A 21352-nucleotide genomic window follows, 5' to 3' on the forward strand; every position below is an offset into this window, starting at 1 on the left:
ATTTTAGGTCTATTTCGTATTGTTGGATTTTAAACCTCTTTCACGTTGTTGGGCTTTATTAGTCTCTTTCATTGTTAATTTGACTTAGGCGGTTATTGTATTTATCACATCTTAGTTTGTCGAACTCTACAAAAAAATTTGTTTTTTTTAGGTGTTAACCAAAAAGACTTATTAACTGAATAGGGAAATTAAACAAAAAAAAACATCTACCAATAAATTTTGCTTTATGAAAATTTCACCCTTTCTCCAAAGGCCAGCGCTTTGGGGAAAGCTAAATAGTTTCCGGGGTGTGAAGACTTGGTAAAAAATTAGTCAATTTTGTTTGACAATTCTAAAGAGAGAGAGAGTGAATTTTTTTTTTTTTTTTCTTCATGGTCGCCGGGAAAATTTTCCGGCCGGCGACCAAATCAGAGAAGACAATGAGGTGAGGTGGAGTGTTTTTTTTATTTCCCCTTAAAATTATTTCCCCGCAAAATCTCTAAAATTCTACATATTCCCTTTAAAATTTCACACCCCGGAAACTATTTAGCTTTCCCCAAACTGCTGGCCTTCTCCAAATAGAAACCCTAAATTATAAAAAGAAAAAACAGCTAATATTATATATCCCGAAATAAAGTATTAACATAAGTGGGATGCCTAAGTAAAGATATTTGTTTTAACCTATAATGAGTCCCAAATCAAGGGTCATGATTGAATAAATTAGGTTATGGTATAAATAATCTTGATGTCTCGTGATACACTTTATAAACGTCTTTTTCACTTCTCAAAATTTCCGACTCTTAGAGAAATTTCCCTCCACTATACTTCATTAAGAACGTCTGCTTTAAAGAGCTGAAGCCGTAGAATCAAGAGAGAGAGAAGAAACCTTTGAACTCTGCTTTCAATCTCTTTCAGGAAACCCTAATTTGCTTCCGAGAATTACCCTTTCAGGTAATTTTCTTCAATGTGGTTTAGTATTCATCTTCTATTTGGCTTTCAAGTTCAATTGTTTCACTAAAAAGGCCTTGAAGTAGATGCTTCCTGAAGTTTTTGGTGTTTAGAAGTGATTTTGATGAGTTTTAGATGGTTAATCGGTAGCTGCATTAGTTTATTTTGGAATATTTTAGTTGTGGGTTGTTTTTGCGCGGGAAAATTGATCAACATTAGTGTTTATTGACTGTGTCGATACATATTCTTGTGGGTTTTGATCGATTTGAGATATTTTTCTGTAATTTTAAGTTTGTTATTGAAGTTCTTGAATCTTGCATGCTTTTTTTGTTGTTTTTTTTTTATTTTTATTTTTGCCCTTGTCGTTCTACTTCTTGAAACTTTGGTGTCTGAAGAACTGATTAAAACTTTTGATTGCTTGTTAGTCTTTGTTGAATCTCCCGGATATTCGTGTTTCTTGGCATTGTTAAAGACTTAATGTACTTGGGTAGTTTTGGTGAAGAATTTCGCATTATTTAGAATAAACTTTACAAATTCTTGTATGTCGATTACCAAAAGTAACATGAGATTTTCGGTCGTGTTTCATCCTTGTTTGATATTATCTGTCTAGGGTTTTCTTATATATCTTCTTCCAAGCCTTTAGTCAGCAAAGGAAAAATTCCTTAATGTTCTACAAGAAAGCTGATATACCCCCATGATTTGACTGATTATCTCTACTCGTTGTTAACATAATGTTGCATCTGTCAAAAGAAAAGAAGAAATTTTGGCGATGAGGTCCTTCTATATGTTACATGGATTGGAATTTAAATTGGGAACTAACAGTTTCTATTTTGGGTAAAATAATGTCAGGAAATTTAGTTCATTAAAAGATGGAGAAAGCAGAAGCGGAGGTAACCAAACAAGTTTTGGACCCAGTTCAACTAGACTTACCAAAGCGTTTGCCGATGGCTAGGCCTGGTGTCGGAACCAGTGGACAGCGGATTAAGTTGCTAACTAACCATTTCAAAGTCTCGGTTAATTATCCGGATGCAATTTTCTATATGTACAGTGTATGTAATGAATGAGCTTGCTTATTTAGTTCTTTTTTGAATTTGCAGTGGTAGAATGTGCAACTTAGTACTTAATTGCAGGTATCCATTACCTCTGAAGATGACCAACTTGTAGAAGGGAAGGGAATAGGAAGGAAGCTTATGGACAGACTCTACAAAGCATACTCTTCTGAACTTGGACGGAAGCATCTTGCTTATGATGGGGAGAATAGCTTGTTCACAGTGGGACCTCTTCCCTTAAACAAGTTTGAGTTCAAATTGGTTTTAGAGGAATCATCCCTCAGACGGTTTGTTTTCATTGCCCATTTGTATTTCTTCCAGCGTAAAGTTCAAATGATTAATATAATTGATATGTTTGATTATGACCTCTAGTACTTTATCAAACAATTTTAGTTACATTATTATGTAATATAACAGTTATTCTTAATTGTAATTTATGTTATATAATATTATTAATGTTTAATAGTCATATGTCAAGACTCATAACTATAAATTCTATAAGTAATATGATACCCCCGGATAAGTTAGTATAACTTCTAGAAGCCCATCCCTAATCAAACTTTCAGTCTTCCAACTGTCTAGATCAAATATATGCGTGCCACTTAATATTAGTACAAGAAACACAAGTTCCGAGCAATGTCGGTCAATGAACATTCTGTTATAATAACCTTAACAGTTATATTGAATAGGTAAAACTATAGTAATAGATAATTAATATACAATCATCTTGTCAATTATGTATGCAATTTCACCATCTCCTGTCATTTTTTGTTCAAGCACGTGTTTTACTTTCATTGTGGTTTGTGGAGTTACCAGTAAGGGGAGCCCTGGTTCAAATGGAGCACCCAGTGATATGGAACATAAGCGATCAAAGCATACATACCAATCGAAGACTTTTAAGGTACAGATCAGCTATGCTAGAAAAATTCCCTTGACGTCAATTGCTTTAGCTCTCAAAGGAAAGGAAGTAGAAAATACTGGAGATGCATTGAGAGTGCTTGATATCATACTCAGGCAGCAAGCGGCTGAGAGGTGTGTAGATTATTGTTGGTCTAAACACTTCTATTACTAATCTTTTGTTGAATCGAGGTCTTACTTTGTTATGATTTGATGAGCACAGGGGATGCCTATTAGTCAGGCAATCCTTCTTTCATGGTGATGTGAGGAACTTTGTTGATGTTGGTGGGGGTGTTACTGGTTTAAGAGGCTTCCACTCTAGCTTCCGTACCACTGAAGGTGGTTTGACCTTAAATATGGGTATGGTTCCTCGATTCACTGATCTCCTGTATCACGTTTTCAGTCCATGTTTTTATTTCTGAAGTAATCTTTCGTTCATTACTTTCTGCAGATGTGTCTACTACGATGATCTTGACTCCTGGTCCTGTGTTGAAATTTCTAATGGAGAACCAAAATGTGAAGGATGCTCGCCAGATAGATTGGGGAAGGGTAAGGCGGAATTGTACTCTATATCTCAATTTTCTAGTATCCATTTTTCTTCAATCTTCGTGTTGATTGTGAAGACATCTTCAGGCCAAAAGAATGCTGAAGAACTTGAGAATTAAGACGACACACACTAATATGGAATTTAAGATCTTTGGACTTAGTGAAAAGCCTTGCAACCAGCAATAGTATGTAACTTTTTTTTTATTAATATGTTTGTTCTTGCCCTTACTATTTTACAACTAATTCGCCCTAACTGGTACATAACTTTATCTTCTCTTGTATTTAAATAACTGCTGCAGCTTCTCCTTGAAGCTGAGAAATGGAAATGGTGCTCAGGATGAAGGGCAAAGTGTTGAGGTTACTGTTTATGACTATTTCATAAAACACCGCAAACAGGAGCTGTCTCCTTCTGCCGCATATATGCCTTGCGTTGATGTTGGCAGGCCAAAGAAACCTAACTATGTTCCACTAGAGGTTTGTTCGTCTCTGTCTCTCTGTCTCTCTCTCCCCCCTTCTCCCTCTCTCTCTGACTCTCTCCCTCCCTCTCTCTCTCTCATGCTTTCTCTTGTTTACTTGCATTGCAGCTCTGTTCGCTACTGCCGCTGCAACGCTACACAAAAGCATTATCTACTAACCAAAGATCATCCTTAGTTGAAAAATCAAGACAAAAACCTCAAGAGCGTATGAAAACTTTGACCGATGTATGCCTTCTTTTACTTATTTTTGTTATCATCTCTATTGGGTTGCTTCCATTTTCTAAGTATTTGATTTTTTAGGCTGTTAACAACTATCGCTATGACGAGGATCCGTCGCTTTCCGCTTGTGGGATCTCCATCGAAAAACAGTTAGCTCAAGTTGATGGACGTATTCTTAATGCTCCTTCGGTGAGCTTTGTTTTGTAGATATTATTTTTTACGAGGAAGAAACTAAGTTCTCTCATTAATTGCACATAATTGTACTGCTCTTACTTTTGGCACTTCTTTGCAGTTGAAGGTCGGTAACAATGAAGATTGTGTCCCTCGCAACGGTCGATGGAACTTCAATAACAAGGTAATGACTTTTCCTTTTGTCTTCAAATAAACTGCTTTATATTATTTTTCTGAGAATCGATATCATTCTGGTTTTTGTTCTTTTTCAGAGGCTGTTAGAACCTATCCGAATTGAACGTTGGATAGTTGTAAACTTTTCTGCTCGTTGTGATACCAGTCATCTTTCGCGGGAGCTTCTTAACTGTGGAAGAAACAAGGGAATTGTGAGTTATATGAGTGCATTGTCTTTTTCATATTGAGTTTAAATAGGTGGATATTATTGTTCATATAGTGCTTCCCTTTTTGCAGCATATTGAACGCCCATTCGCTCTGATTGAGGAAGATCCTCAATGTAGGAGATCTAGTCCTGTTATCAGAGTTGAGAAGATGTTTGAATTAATTCAAGCAAAGCTACCTGGACCACCTGAATTTATTCTTTGTGTCTTGCCAGAGCGTAAAAATTCTGATATTTATGGTATGATCATAACTTTATTTTGATATCAGTGCTTGTTCATCTTCGTAGGTAACTTATTTACTTGTCTATTTATTAAGGGCCCTGGAAAAAGAAAAACCTTTCTGAAATGGGAATTGTCACACAATGCATCTCCCCAGCGAAGATCAACGACCAATACCTCACAAACGTACTTCTGAAGATTAATACAAAGGTAATATTCTTGTAGACTTCAATTGTTCTGTTTCTGATCTTCTCGATATCACTATGGCACCATGTTTACTTTTTTCTTGTCTTTGCTTTATTTCTCGTTAAGCTTGGAGGTAAGAACTCATTATTGGCGGCTGAGCATGTACCAAGAATCCCCCTTATAAATGAAACTCCAACTATGATATTGGGTATGGATGTTTCTCATGGGTCTCCTGGTCAATCAGATACCCCTTCCATAGCTGCTGTAAGTTTTGCTGCTCTATTGGTTGATGTTTCTTTAACTTTGAATTTTGTAGCTTGATTTAACACTGCTAGTTAAAATGTTGGAATTGTCAGGTTGTGGGTTCTAGATGTTGGCCTTTAATTTCAAGGTATAGGGCATCTGTAAGAACACAATCTCCAAAGGTGGAAATGATTGACTCCTTATACAAACCATTGCCAAATGGTGAAGATGATGGCATTATTAGGTAGAGCTTGTATAAAATCTGACAATATCCTGACGTTTCAATTTGCTTTACTGCTGAAACTTGTGTTTATTATTGTTACTCTAGGGAGCTTCTGGTGGATTTCTATCAAACAAGTAATGGTCGTAAGCCAACTCAAATTATAATCTTTAGGTATGGCAAAAGTTCCTGGAGTCCCCTTTTCGAATATCGTATGATAAATCCAAGACCCATCTCTTAACTGTTATTTTTTTCTTTTCTTAGGGATGGAGTAAGTGAATCGCAATTCAACCAAGTTTTGAACATTGAGTTGGATCAAATCATAAAGGTCTTGCTAGCTTCTACTCCACTCGTTAATTTTATTTCAAAGTATAAGAGCTGGATCAAATCATAAAGAACTTAACATCTCATACTTTGTGTTTCTTGGCATTTTCTTATGCCTCTTTATGTTTTCTTTCCATTTCTAAACTTGCCGAGTTCTTATTCTCTTAGGCTTTAACCCACTTGGGTGAGAAAAAGCTTCCGAAGTTCACACTTGTTGTCTGTCAAAAGAACCACCACACAAAGCTATTCCAAGCAAATCGTCAGGAAAATGTTCCACCAGGTTTGTCTTCCCTCAAGTTGCTATTCTCAACATTAAAACATTACACTATGGATCAGTTATTTACTTCCGTTATATATATGCAGGAACCGTGGTTGATACGAAAGTTGTGCATCCAAGATATTATGACTTTTACATGTGTGCCCATGCAGGAATGATTGTAAGTAACTTTTCTTTTATATTCTCAAATAGTAGTTGATTGCTAGTATCTAGTGCAGATATTCATGTTCTTATGTACTTCACATTTTGATCATCTAAAGGGAACATCTCGACCGGCTCACTACAATGTATTGCTCGATGAGATTGGATTCTCCCCCGATGATCTTCAGCAGCTCGTCCATTCTCTCTCCTACGTGTAAGCAATCTCAAACGTTCTTATAATAATAACATATTCAATTCAAGTTCACGTGTTCCAACTTTTTTGCTTTTTGATTAATGCAGATACCAGCGTAGTACAACTGCTGTTTCAATTGGTAAGTTCATACTTGTTTTTGGTGTCTTATGGCTTGTATCTCATGCCCGATGTTTGATATGACATTCGTTTTCCTCTCCAGTTGCACCGATTTGCTACGCTCATCACGCAGCTCATCAAATGGGACAGTTCATAAAGTTTGAAGATTTCTCTGATACTTCATCTGGGCATGGTGGTGTTACATCTGCAGGGAGTGTTCCTGTACCTGAACTCCCGAGGTTGCATAAAAATGTTCGAAGTTCCATGTTCTTTTGCTGAGGTAGATCACTATGCACATACAGAAAGACACACCCATACTTTTTTGGGTAGAATATAATGGGTTGTCTATATGAGATTTTTGTGGGTTTTTTCCCATGGAGGGCGAAAATACCTGAGGATAGGTGTAAAGTGCCAAATAGGTAGTGGTACATATAGATTTTTGGATTCATATCATATAGGTTCTCTATATATGGAGAGATGGACAATCGAAAAGTTTCCCTGGTAAAGAAAGTAGCTCGTGGCTCATTTTAATTAAATATTATGATTTTGTTCTATTAACATCTGCACTATTTTCATGATGGACGGGATATTATTTGGTAGTAAATCAAAACTAGTTGAACTTAATTATTTTACGTTCGTTTTGATTCCAATTGGCTATAAGTTTCGTGTGATTGGTTATAAATTTCGTGTGATTTATACTTTGTACAGTTTAGATATGAAGGGTTAAATTGCAGTCAAGTTTTGGATTCTTGTATAGGAGATTGGCTGCAGACTTAGATATTGAACCTAGGTCTAGAGCATTAGCAAGTACCAAACGTAACGAACTTGGCCATGATAAGTGGCTTGTGCCTATGATTGCTGGATCCGAACTTATTGAATATGATCACGTTTCAGTCCGAAAATAATGTTTTTGTTTGATTTGTGATGTCTGACTTGTCCCACTGTTAATTTGTTTTTATTTTGGGCATCAAATATGGAAAGTTAGAGTCAGTCTGGACACACGTGGTTCCATTTCTTTTGTATATCTAAGTCCGATCATAAAAAATTCTGAGGTTCAAAGCGAATTTTGGCAATAGTGTAGGTTTAGTAATCATGGTGGCGGGGTTTATTCTCTACTTACGACTGACTTGTAGCAACATATTTATACTACTTTTAGGGTCTGTTTGTTACGTGTGAAAATATCGTTAGAAAATCGATTTTCCACCGTTTGTTTAACCATTTGGATGGGAAAGTTGAATTCTCATGAGAAAAAAAAAAGTGTGAAAATGGTCCCAAAAATTTTACCACCTTTTACATGGTAAAACTGAATTCTCACGCACTGTTCATTGACGCGCTCTCTCTCCTCTCACCTCGTCCTAACTCCTAACTCTCTCTACTTTCTCACGTTCTTTCTAACTCCATCCCTGAATTTATTGTCTATCCTTCTCAATCTCAAATTGAAAACGCAAATTATGAAAAACCTAACCCAAATTGAAAATCGATTGGTTGAAGTAAATCAAAATCCAAACTGAAAATCGATTATGGTTGAAGTAAATCAAACCCCAAATTGAAAATCGATTTTGGTTGAAGCAAATCGAAACCCAAATTGAAAATCGACTGGTTGAATCAAATCAAAATCCTAATTGAAAATCGACTGGTTGAAGCAAATGGAACTGTTTCCATGATCCCTAAAGGATGTTGAAGCTTCATCAAAAATGTTGAACCAGAAATCTGTGAAGCTTGATGTAATCGATTGTTTGCTGAAGCTTGATGAAATCGGTAGTTTGTTGAAATCTGATGTTGAAGCTTCATAAAAAATGTCTATCTTTCTCTTAGTTTGTCACACATCTTCTAAAATCCTCAACCTAATTGGTTTGAACCAGAGAAACCCTAATTCATATAACCCTAATTATTTCCCATGAACAACAAGACATCGAGAGACGGAATTTGGGTCCATGTGATGTAAACCTAATTGCTTCCTCTAACCCTAATCCATGCAAATTAAATGGAGGATGGAAGATTGGTAACTTGGTTTGGATTTTGGAAAGAGATGGAATTTGGAAGCGGGAACGAGAGAGATAAAGCTGGAAAGAGGGATATAATTGGGGATGGCTAAAGGCGCCCCAACTCTTTTATAACCGACGCCCATTTAGATGTAAAATGAGGGTGTCAACAGTGATATTTGTGAGTGCCTTTAGAAGTGATTTTTCAAATGATTTCCTACCCTACCAAACACAAAAAAATGAATTTGTATGGGAAAATCTTGGTTTTCTTTCCCGTCAGAAAAAAAATGGTTTTCTTACTCAGACTCTCTAACGTATCAAACGGACCCTTATTAGTGCCATAACTATCTCCTAAAAATTCTGAAAAGCTAGGACTCATAACAAACTTATTGACTAATTCAAATCCTAGATTCGTGAAAGACTTGATCAATAAGGCCATATTAGTATGACTTAGTAAGCTGCACTACTTGTAACACCCCCCTTAGTGCAAACTTACGATGACTAACGCCAAGAGCATCCATTTCTTTTGTATATCCAAGGCCGATCATAGTAAATTCGGAGGTTCAAAGCGAATTTTAGCAATAGTGTAGGTTTAGTAATCATGGTGGCGGGGGTTGTGGTGATTGTTTGGTTATAGTCTGGTGAAGTGGTGGTTTCCAGGGCTGTGGATGGGCCAGGGCGGGCAGGGCGCCTACACTGGCCCCCAACCACAACAGGGCCCTCTTTAAAACTTTAGATATTAGTGTATATATCCGTGTCTATTCCACATTTTAGCAGGAGAGGGTGATTAGTTCGGTTGGTGATTGGGTCGTGCATTGTGTCGGTCGTACCTTCATTGCCAAGGGTTTGATTCGCAGTTCGAGCGAATTTATTTTTAATTATAATGACCTTGGATATGCATTAGTTTGGTTGGTCTGTTAGTTGCTAACAAAACAAGATTTTTGGGTTGAACTTCTTCTCTACCTAATTCCAAAATGGTTATCCTTCTTATTGATGTTTAAATCAAATTATGGTTGAACTTCTCGTTTCTTGAACTTGACACAGTCTCTAAATAAATCTAGATTTAGTAAGCACTAGTTTGTCAAATATAATTTTACTTTATAAAGATTTCGGATTATATAACCTCTTGAATCTTATTTCTGGATATTATTTTTCGACAATTACTCCTAAGTTTCATTATGTTTTCTTTTGTACTAGTTTAAAAGTTAACGTAAGAGAGAAATTTAGTTGGATATATAAGTGTTCAGGTGATAATTTATAAACCTCGCATATTAGATTTCGATTCATTCTGGAACTCTTTGGATTACATAAGATTATCTTAATACCCCTACATGAGCATAACAACTTTTATTATTTGACGGGAGTCCGGTCATGGCACTTATGACACTCCTCTCACGTTCATATGAACAATGCGAACAAGCAGCTATAACCTATAATATCCTCCAGGCGGTGTCGTCTAAATCCTCACTCTGACCCCTAATCAATTGTAGAGATTACAGCTAATTTTTCCTAAAGATGTTTGCATCTTTAATAACTTACAATTGGTTATATAAAATCAAACATCCAAAAGAACATTAGAAAAGTCGAAAAACAATAAAAAATTGAACGGCCTCAACCGTTTACGCGGTCTCATGCGGTTTCGCGCGCTCACTGATGGGTCATTTATTATTAATTAAAATAAACAAATAATTATTCTAATTCTGATTAAGAAGAGGAAATTTGACTAAATTGGTACGTTTATACCGTACGAATTCAGAATAGTTAGAGAGAGAAAGAGATCTCCATTCCTGTGAAAGGAAAACTGGAAAACTGTATAGTATGGGGACCTGACTGAATGGTATCGGGACATAATCAAAATTTCATATTTTTAGATGTTGATGCCGGGTGATTTGGAGAGATGAAAAAATTATCGAGTGTGCAAAATTTAAAAAAGGGAGAAACAAAAAATATAGCTAAACACACACTTCCTTGTTCCCGACAGAGAGTCGCCGGCCGGCAACAATCCTCTCTAGCTCCTCTTTCTCTCTCTCTTTCCATCCCTCTCCTTGCTTCTCTCTCTGTCTTTCTGTAAGTCCCGTCGAAGGCCACCTGGACCCGGTTCTTCCAGATCCAGACGAAGCAAGCTCGTCTGGAAAATCAGACGAGTTTCCGACGAAGGAGAAAGCCCCTTGGCCGGACTTAGAGAAAGAAAGCGAGGAGAAAAGGAAGAGGGAAGAGAAAGAGAGAGAGAGGAAGAAGAGATGAAGGTTGAAATGTTTGGCCAGCGTTAATAGTGGATGTCGTTGGAGTGTGATGGAGGTCGCCGGAATTTTTGTTGAGAAAGAAGAAGCTGAAAGGTTGAAGTGTTTGGAGGAAACAAAACGTGCCAAATATTTTTTGTTTCCGCCCAAAACTTTGTACCCCACGTAATCTTTTTTATTCACCGAATGACCCACCATTTTCATCCCTCTACCAATAGAAAAAGGGAAATTGTGTTTAGGATCTAAATCAAAGAAATAATGTCCCTTTACAAACTGTGTCACAATACCGTAGATACAGGTGCCTTTATCAAACACCAAAAAAGAAATAGAGAAACTCGAATCAACCCTTTCTTGTGTTCCCATTTGTTTTTTGAACATTAAAAAATCAGATCAAACTTAGGTTTCCATCATATATAATTCCTCGTACTTTCTCTACTTTAAGTTTTGATGATTTAAAATTTTAATTGTTGTTCTTCAAGCATAAAGGTATGATTTGTTTACCCTTTATTGTAATTGTTGATGTCTTATGAACTTGAGGTGATTTTTTTGGGATATTTAGAGGAATTGTTCTCCAATCATTTCCCCTTTTTTTCATTACAGAAATTTCTTAGTTTTGTTGAAGAAGTTGTGGTTGGTGGTTAGAAATAAGGGTTTGATTATTTGAATCTTTAAGTTATCATCCATGCCGGATAATGTTCAGAATGGGGTTTCCACTACTTCTGCTGTCAACCCTGATAAACTTGGAGGTTATTAATCGTTTCCCTTATCTTCTTTATAAAGATCTGATCATTTCATTACTTGATATTGAGAAGTTTCCCATGTTTTTTAGTTTTCTCACAATTGAACTGGGTAGTTTCTCAGTGTGATTATAGTTTAGATTAGGTTTTTTAGTCCTTCGTAGAACCTAACTAATTTAAGCATATAAATGTGATATATATGTATGTATTATAGGTTTCCACCGTGCCCTAGCGGTTGATCCCGTCGAAAGAATACCGTTTTGGTACATAATAAGCTAGTATATTGTGTGGCTTCATAATCGTCATGGTCGAGCATGTCTCAGTGATTCACAAGCGGTTGAATTATGTTTGGTGTTCTTTTGAATCTTAAGAAATGTGAATCATTTTGTGTTTTATGTGATGATACATATACTAATTATTGCAGAAGCTATGTGGAAATTAAAAATTCAGACCCAGGAAGATCATCAAGATGGAGTAGCTTCTCATTCAATTGCCTATCCCGATCGTCCTGGTGAAGCCGACTGTATTTATTATTTGAGGACTGGATTGTGTGGTTATGGAACTAACTGTCGCTTTAACCATCCTGATTATTCTGGGCAGGTATATGTACTTAATCTGTTCTCCTTTCCTTTATCATATAAGTCGGTTTTCTGGAATAGTGGGAAACTTTTGGATGCTTGTGTCCACTTCAGATAGTTTCTATTTATAAAACGTTTATATATAACTAGCAATCTTAATTGTCTTAATGGGAGTACATGGGCATGTACGCCAATTCATTGGGCATCCCTCAAAAATACCTTGAGGTCATGAGGAGCGCAGTTTACCTCGAGATTTATCCCATGTAGTGCTAAATAATGTATAATGTTTACCAAAGTGATGTGATATCAATCATGATTCTATGACATGGTATTCTTCTAATAAAGAAGTTGTCTCAACATGCTACCTTCGTTCTTCACGCACAGACTGCTCAGCCTAAGGGTGAACTTCCTGAAAGAGTTGGAGAACCTGATTGTCAGGTACCTCATCTTTTTCCACTGGAGTCATTCAATCTCCACCAATTTCTGATATTACTACTTCATTTTGGTCTTGCTCCTACACTTCAAGAGTAAAATAAAATGAACACGAGAAAGTTTAGCATTTCATAATTGCTGCTCTCTTTTTAATGTGTGTCATAGTATTTCATGAAGACGGGGACTTGCAAATTTGGAAGTACGTGTAAATATAATCACCCAAGAGATAGATATGATGCAGGACCAATTCCTCTAAATGTTCTTGGATTACCACTCCGTCAGGTGCTTATTTCTCATAAATTCTTCATGTGAATTATTTTTATATCTCTTGAATACTTGTACTTGTGTCCAATCATGCACTTTCAATCTTGTTTTAGTCTAACCTTTATTTTTGATGAAAAACTCGTAGAGATGTTGTACCTTCGTGGATGCTTACGGATATTTTCTTTATCAGGAAGAGAAGTCTTGTCCATTTTATATACGAACTGGATCTTGTAAGTTTGGAATTGCCTGCAAGTTTCATCATCCCCAGCCAGCTTCACTTGGAGGTGTATCACCTATAACTGGATTACCTACCTATGGATTCGTGGGTTCCTCAGTAGCAGCTCCATCTAGTCTTCCATATGTAGGTGGGCTTCCAGCATGGTCTTTATCAAGAGGACAGTCCATATCTGGTCCAGCCTTGCAAGGCCCGCCAAGCTACATGCCTGTAGTTCTTTCTTCTTCAGAAGGCTTATTACCGAGGCAAACTGGATGGAATACTTACACGGTTAGTTTCTAATCTCTTAAATACCCATACTTTAGTCCAGACACGAATTTTAATATGAAATCCATCTTGGAAATGGAATTTTATTTTCGTTTCTAATCGTATTTTAATTCCCTATCAAACGAATAAGTTTATGTTTCCTTGCCTTTGCCTAATTGGTTCCCTAGTGCCTTTCCGAAGTACGCTGACTTAGATGATGATGTTGAGTTTCCACATGGAACCCTTGAAGTGGTTGACTAGACTAAAATTCATGATGATGTTGTTGACTTAGATGATGATAGGTGACGTTCATGAAGTTATTTTCTCTTATTAGAAACTTTCCCTTTCCTCGCCAAAGCCATGCGTGATATAAAGAGATTAAAAAACGCAAGTTATTGAATGATGGTGAGGTTCTCTTAGGTTAATCAAATCATTGGTTTTACTATTTCGATATGTGAATTAATTCATTATTGTGAGAGTATTGGCAATTGTTTAGCTTCACTTATTGGTAAGGTAGTTTTTTAATGCTCTTTATGTACTAACCAGGGAACTATGGGCCCTGTATCATCTACAAATTTTCTTGGGCAAAACCTGATCTTTGCCTCTAAGAATCAAGGAGAACCAGGTTCAACCGGGCAGCTGCACTCTACATCTTTCCCACAATACCCCGAGAGGCCCGAACAACCAGAATGCCAGTTTTACATGAAAACTGGAATATGCAAATTCGGTTCCACTTGCAAGTATCATCACCCACGAGAGAAGATTACACCATTGGCTACAAATTCTGTCGGGCCTCTCGGTTTACCGTTGAGACCTGTAAGTTTTCATACTCATTCTCTCAAACTGTCACTAACTTTTCATTGTGATATCTGATTATTTATGTTCTTCGAACTTCTTTTACATGTAGGGTCAAGCTGTTTGCTCATACTATAGTCTTTATGGAATCTGCAAGTATGGTTGGAATTGCAAATTTGATCATCCCTTAGCAGGAGGGTACTATAACTACGGTTTGAACATCCCATCTTACTCCATAGCGAACAGTCCTTTTATTCCGAAGCCAAGAAACTCACTAGTAGTTTGTTCTTCGGAAACTTCTCCTTCTAAATCGTCTAAATTACCCGACATGATAACTTCCAAACAACAGAACCTAGATAGTGAAGGTTCAGAAGATCCAAAGCAAGAAGCTCTATCGTCAACAAATACTAATCCAACATGCATGGAACCTCGACGAGACAAATCCGATTAACTTCTTCATTGCAGCTATTTCTCATTTTTTGGTGTTCAAGAGAAACTTTCATACATATGCTTCCTGTTCCACTTTTTGCTCGTTACGAAGCTAATTGAGATTAGGATATTTGAGTATAGAAGGTGAAGACAGCAGAGAGACAGAGAGAGAGAGATGGAAGGCTTTCTTTGGGTGAATAAATGCAGGTCAAATACTAGTATCATTTCACTTCATCTTAATTGTTTTTGTCCTCAACCTCACAGGTTTCAACTTTCAATCTGTTGTTTTTTACCATGCTTGATTAGGAATACTCTAAGAAAGCCCGGACATATTTCGTCACTGCAACTTCTTTACATTCTTGTTTTCCTTTAGTTACATCTCAAAGTCAATTGTTATAAAAGAAAACTGGATCATGTGCTATATTCTGAATCCCAATTCAAGCGAATTAACACTCACTTTCTGAGTGTTTCAATTCTGCCTAGATTTTGTGAATTTATTGTTTGCAGCTTCTGAAAGCTGTCTGTGATGATTTCAGAACACTTCAGTCTGTAAGTTTCTCAGTCCCCATCAAGTTCCCATCGTGTGCTGCTGAGGGGTTGGACCATGACCTAATTTGATTGGGTTGGGGCATAGTTTGCTTGGGTTGGGATTCGGTAGAAGTTTGGTTTCCAAACTTGATTGACATTATTTTATTCTACGAGTAATGATAGAGAACAAGAAGAACTACGCAGTCTCTGGGCAGAAATTTCGTGTGGTTTGCCGTGATTCGCTGTTTACTGGGTCAAAATCAGTCAAAACACAAATCATGACAATCCACATAAAATTTCCGCTTAGAGTCTGCTTAGTTTTTCTTCTTTAATTAATCCCATTCTTGGGAAATTATAGGCACACGCGTTCTTACGGACCCCACACGAACCAATTGACTAATGAGCAAATCATTTACTGTATATAAGAAAAAAAATAAAGGTTCTCTTCGTTGGCCAATGTGAACCATGGACTTGGTGAATATAGAAGGGTAGTTGTCTTCTTTGTTAGGAAGGGAGGGTTTCCCTCGCCCGATTTGACTACAGTGTCGGCTAGTGGTGTCTGTGGGTTAATAAATAAAATTTTGGATTATGATTCTTAACAGAAGGTAGGATAGAACTGTCTATTTTTCATACTCAAATAGAAAATGCAACATTCATCCACATATAAGATGTTTATGAGATTTTTGGCCCGGAACCCGCCCACCACCGTCCGAGTCCGAAGGGTTCGTGACCGTCTGATGTCCGATAAGATCCATACCCGTCCGACTCAAAAATCTTAAGCAGACGGATGCGGGCGTAGGTCCTTTACCCAGTGATCCGACCAAGTCCGTCCGATTATATAGTCTGCCCGACCGAACCCATCAATACCTATCTAACATGTTATACTCGCATGTCTATAAGATTGATTTTAAGTCTTTAGATTTGTATGGTTAGCTACAACTGTTAGGTTTCAAGAGTAAAAATATATAACCCTAGAAATCACTTTTCTTAATCTTGTCGACTCTCTACTTTGCTATCTCTCTCTTCTCTAAAATCTCAATAATTCTAGATGCATGTGAAACTCTCAAGATGCCGCTATTCTCACACACTTCCTCTTTCACTCCCTGTCAAAACTCCTCTGTTTGAGCTTCATGCTTTTCTTCTCTAGTTAAACTGATTTATTTTGTTTACTGATTTTCTCTGCCTTTTTAAACTATTGCAATAAATGTCACAAATTTTATAATTTTAGACTAAGGCCGTCTGAGAGGTCAAGAAGGATCCAATCTTAAATGGAAAATTATAAATCGAAAAAACAGTAAAGCGCTTGCTAAGTCGTGTTGGAATCGGAGCCAATTTTGGCTCGAGCCGACTCGTCAAACTCAGAAACGGAACGCGCCATTGCGTTCGTCTCGTCGAGCTCTACAATTTAGAGCCAAGAATCACTCAAATCCGATTCCGGATGAATGAGAAATTCAAGGTTAAAGTTTGAACGAAGATCGGTTGAAATAGGTACTAAATCGTCAAAAAGGACAAGTCAAGTGGAGGGGCATTTGCGCGAACAGGACGCGCTCAAATCTGAACGGCCAGCGTTCATCGCGCGGGATTGTGCGCGATCCGACAGATGGCGCTCATTCCGTGTTCGGGCACGAGTAAGGCTACGTCTAAACGGTCGGATATCCATCTGTGGGACAGTTTCGGGATAATCTGATGGATCAGATTCTGGCCGAGTTTTTGAGCTGAATCTGAGGGCCTAAAATACACCCGAAAATCCCAGTTATATAACCAACTCTTCTCAAAGAGTTGTGTCCCTAAAAACCAAGAGTTTTGTCCCCAAAACTCTAGAGATGTGTCCCAAAAGTTTATACCTATTCAATTCCTATAAATACCACCCAAACTCACTTCATTTTTCATCAATTCATTCTCTTCTCTTCTTCTCTTCCCTTCTAACAATTAGAGGTTCTGGTTAGCCTAGAATATCTAATTAAAGAAGTATTTTCTAGAGGATCTGGATAGACTAGAATATCTAGAAAAGGAAGAAAGAAGTTTTTCATAGGTCGTCTAGAACATCAATTCAATTCATTCTCTTCTTCTCTTCCCTTCTAACAATTAGAGGTTCTGGTTAGCCTAGAATATCTAATTAAAGAAGTATTTTCTAGAGGTTCTGGATAGACTAGAATATCTGGAAAAGGAAGAAAGAAGTCTCGAGTGAAATCTGAATTTCCAAAGCATCTAGAAGATCATCCGCATCAGTCAAAGAGCTCATAATACTGACAAAGGTTCGCCCGCTTTCAGAATATAGAAGTACCATCTTAAAATTCTGAAAGGTTAGTCGTTGTATCCCGAAGGCATTCACCCTAACGTTTGGTACTGTTACGGGGGTGTAAAATGTCTTAAGGAAAGAGAATTTATTCTTGCCTCGACTACATTAAACACCTATCTCGGTTAGCCCGAAAGAAGGAATATTGATAAATCATTATTTCTTAATAGTTTATCTCTCTATGAGTTAGAGAAAGGAAACTCTGTCTGAATCAAGCCGAGACAGAGAGAACTCGACTTATCGATTGATAACCAGAGGAACAACAAGTCGCGGTTTGGAAGCCAATGGATTGAAATGTATGGTTAGATCAATAGAAAATAATAAATCGAAAAAATAGAAACGCGCTTGCTATGTCGCGGTTTGGAAGCTAGTGACTTGAAAGTGATTTCGGAACAACTCCAGTCACTCATCTTTACCGCAAATACCACTCGCACTCCGGTTAATCTGGCTAGAATATATCGGCCATTGAGAAAGAAGTAACCAACCGGAATGTTGAGGTCGGATGTCCAAAGCCATCCCGGCCCTCTCGGCTCTCTGAGGTCACAAGAGGGTGTCATGCTCAAATTGTGAGCCCATGGCTCTTTAGAACTAACATGTTTCGAATCCCTGAAAGCTAGACAGTCTATGAGGTCATATTTTGAAGGCAAAGATCCCACTGTCAAGAGTTAGGACCTCCCTTGGACAAATTTAATTTAAGAAAACATGTGCTCTGCAATAAATACTAATCTTATCAAAAACTCTATCATCTCATCTCCCCCCTTGCTTGCTGCTAACCCTGACACCATCATATGCAATTATTCATTCATGCACCCCCCAACTAATTACTTACCCCCCCTCCCCTCTCTCTCTCTCTCTCTCTCTCTCATTTCTCCGGCCACCATCTCTTTATCTCTCCTTGAAGTTTCGAAAATAAAACTATCATTCATAATACAGAAAAAGAAAGGTCAATCAAATGGGTAGCAAGTAGATGAGAGAAGATTAAGTAAGATAAACACCCAAATTTTGTTTCAGTTTTCATATATAACACAACCCCTCTAAATTATGATTCTCATAATTTCAACAATTTTAGACCAGATTTTTTGAAGCCCATCAGTTGAAGTTGAAGATTAACACCACCCAGATCGAATAACATTAACCCCAAATTTAATCTAACAACGACAGACAAAGATTAAAAACCCAAAAAAAAAAAAAGACAATCTTTTTTCTCAAACCCCCCCAACTATGATTTATCCATAACAACAATAACAACAGATCATCTTTCTCTCCTCCTGTAAAGATTAAGAAAAAAAGAAAATTGAAGAGATGGGTAAGATGATTCTTTTGTTTTAATTGATGAAGAAGAAGCATCAAAGATGTAAAGCTGTAATCTGAAAATCATCATCATCACCAGCATCATCTAATGGTGGAAAGTTAAGATCAAAAGGTAAAGGTTGACGAAATGAATTAATATCTCCATCAACCACAGAAGAAGAAGAATCACAATCACTGTGACAATCTTCAGGTGGTTGAGGAAGACGTTGCCGATGATGAGGTCTTGGTCTAATCGACGACAGCGCCACCACTCCAGATGAAAATCTAGGACCACTAAAAGACTCAACTGTACTGCTTAAACTACTAGTTGTTGGCATCTGAACTTGGATTTGATGATGATGAAATTGTTGATTATTATAAAGTGGGTGATTTGGGTTTTGTTGAAAAGGAAGATTATGATTTTGATTAGGAAGAATTGAAGAAGGTGGAGATGAAAAGGGGAAATTTGTTTTAGCTTTAGGTCCTCTAAGATTACGAGCAGCAGAATCATAAGCCCTAGCTGCATCTTCAGCTGAATCAAAAGTACCAAGCCAAACTCTTGTTTTCTTCCATGGGTCTCTGATTTCTGCTGCATATCTTCCCCATGGTCTCTTTCTTACTCCTCTAAATCTCATCTCCTTCACTGGTTCTTGATGATTTGATTCTACCATCGTTCCATTCACCACTCCTGCTCCAACTGCAGATCCTCTCCCTCTACCCATACTTATCTTCAAAGACAAGATGACTTTCTAGAGAGAGAAAGATATAGGTAGAGAGAGAGAGAAAGATACCCACCCTGATGAAGGCTTAATGAAATCTAGTAGAGTCTCTCTCTCTCTCTATAATCTCTATAACCCCTTCCTTCTTCCCCTTCACAGATCTCTCTCTCTCTAATCTTCCTTTTGTTTCTTCTATCTATCTAACTTTCTCTCTCTAAAAACTCTTTTTTTTTTTCGATTGAGTTTTGCCTACACAGGTCCACAGACCAACTTGATTTCTTCTTCTCTCGTTTTGCCTTTTCTTTTCAATTTCTTCTTTCTCTTTCTTATCACCAAAATACCCTCACTCTTCAAAATGAGGTAAGGGGGTAATTCTGGAATTTACCTTTTCTTTTGCTCAGTGATATCTCTTACCTTCTTTACTTGGTTCTGTCTCTTTCTCTCTCTGCTCTGGATTTGGGTTGCGTTCAGCTCACTAAATCTTTCAAGGACAACCAAAATCACCAACATAAAATGACTATAATACCCTTTTATCAATACTTAAAGCTATTATTTTGTTTAGTATGAATATTTATTTGCCCTGCTCACTGATGCAAGAAAAGAAAGAAGAGATATTTATTTGCCAATTTTGTTTAACTTGGGATTGGATGAATAGAAATGCAATTAGACATCGATTCATCTCTTAGATTTCTCATGTGTTCTGTTGACTCTCACTAATTCTATGTTCCGATCTTCAAATCATTGAATCTTTTCCTTTCTAAAATAGATAAAGAAAATTTTTTCAGTCTACTAAACGACAAATTTAAATATCGTTAAAAATATTTTTAACGTATTTACTTCTTCAAAATGATTACTCATTATAGTGATATTATAAGAAATATTTATTGTTAGATCAATCACTTTACTAATTTGTCGTATTCATAAAATTTACCACGCGTTACGTTACAAACAATCCAGCAATATAGGATATTGTATCCATTTTTAACTTACAACTTCACTAGCTAGTTGTGTTTGTGTGATCACCACGTATCAAAATTTTACAAAAATTACCCGCTAAGATCTTATTTTACGAGCTAAATTTATGCAACCTCATCCCAAACTGGACACTACTTTTAATTCTAAATACTAATAAAACATGAAAATGTAACTAAAATTTTGAAAACACAATGCTTAATAGTGGTTTATTCAATAATATCCTACTCAAATAAAGAGAAAATACAAGATAACTTTAGGGGCATTTTCGTCAATATGTGTATATGTTAGATTTTCTAATCTGTTAAAGTAAAGTGAGGGTTAATTTAGTCAATTTAAAGAACAAAAATTAGGGAAGCACACCCAGTGGGCTACCCCTGGAGAAGCGGCCTCCGGTTTTCACCCGCCCAACTGAGGGGATGATATAACCAGGTGTATTTTTATGTATGACCAGATAAGTGGGTGTAGAACACGTGGACCGTTCTTATCTTGGTATGCCAGGAGTAGGAGAAGATAACAATGGCGTAGTGTAACAGATGTTGTTTGGTAAAAAAAAAAAAGGTCAGAAGTTTGAACATTGGAGATATCGAGATAGTATTCGTTTCGGCAAACGATATATTAGGTCAGTTTTTAGGCCACTCTTCCGAAGGGCAACAAAACCTTTTTAGGGTAGAAATTTTGTAGACAAAATTTAGGCCAAATTCTTACCTATTTTTCTCCTCCCAATCTCTTCACCCAACTTTTCTGGTTCATACGTGGTATATAGGTGGATTGTCGACAAATTGCCATTGTTGTTTTGAAGACGATAATTAACTATTCTTTATTTTTAAAATTTGTTGTTTTTCTCTTTCACCTCTGACTGCTAACTTCGACCACCACCGCTTTTCATCCTCTGCAAATAAAATTTGTAGGTTTTGTCGGATACTGGGATTGATAAAGAGACAAACATAAAGAGAGAAAGAGAAGAAATAATTCTATTTTGACCCCTTAAAGGTGACCAATTCAC

At 37.0% G+C, this 21352-nt stretch overlaps 3 protein-coding genes across 3 annotated transcripts; 2 read left to right on the forward strand and 1 right to left on the reverse strand.

The window, feature by feature from the left end:
- Window positions 1-602: 602 nt before the first annotated feature.
- Window positions 603-7227, forward strand: AGO6 (Argonaute family protein). The gene is made up of 23 exons (XM_086669925.1): window positions 603-930; window positions 1777-1976; window positions 2058-2263; window positions 2793-3008; window positions 3097-3233; window positions 3325-3422; window positions 3507-3604; window positions 3719-3893; window positions 4004-4120; window positions 4196-4303; window positions 4407-4469; window positions 4558-4671; window positions 4757-4922; window positions 5000-5112; window positions 5215-5352; window positions 5445-5575; window positions 5660-5725; window positions 5816-5879; window positions 6044-6155; window positions 6239-6312; window positions 6413-6507; window positions 6594-6625; window positions 6707-7227. Exons 2-23 carry the CDS (start codon window positions 1797-1799, stop codon window positions 6880-6882), a joined length of 2679 nt encoding a protein of 892 aa, XP_086526051.1. The 5' UTR covers window positions 603-930; window positions 1777-1796; the 3' UTR covers window positions 6883-7227.
- Window positions 7228-11074: 3847 nt separating this feature from the next.
- On the forward strand, window positions 11075-14947 carry LOC147552316 (zinc finger CCCH domain-containing protein ZFN-like). The gene is made up of 8 exons (XM_086667279.1): window positions 11075-11311; window positions 11426-11571; window positions 11987-12162; window positions 12525-12578; window positions 12738-12854; window positions 13027-13341; window positions 13864-14133; window positions 14225-14947. Exons 2-8 carry the CDS (start codon window positions 11508-11510, stop codon window positions 14561-14563), a joined length of 1335 nt encoding a protein of 444 aa, XP_086523405.1. The 5' UTR covers window positions 11075-11311; window positions 11426-11507; the 3' UTR covers window positions 14564-14947.
- A 3401-nt stretch (window positions 14948-18348) lies between these two features.
- Window positions 18349-19821, reverse strand: LOC147552317 (ethylene-responsive transcription factor 3-like). Its single transcript, XM_086669398.1, has one exon. It carries the CDS (start codon window positions 19375-19377, stop codon window positions 18712-18714), a length of 666 nt encoding a protein of 221 aa, XP_086525524.1. The 5' UTR covers window positions 19378-19821; the 3' UTR covers window positions 18349-18711.
- Window positions 19822-21352: the final 1531 nt, after the last annotated feature.

The sequence above is a fragment of the Eschscholzia californica genome, unplaced genomic scaffold (genome assembly GCF_041429995.1).
Source record: "Eschscholzia californica isolate CP2 unplaced genomic scaffold, dmEscCali1.0.p SCAF_3, whole genome shotgun sequence".
In the NCBI taxonomy this organism is placed as follows: domain Eukaryota; kingdom Viridiplantae; phylum Streptophyta; class Magnoliopsida; order Ranunculales; family Papaveraceae; genus Eschscholzia; species Eschscholzia californica.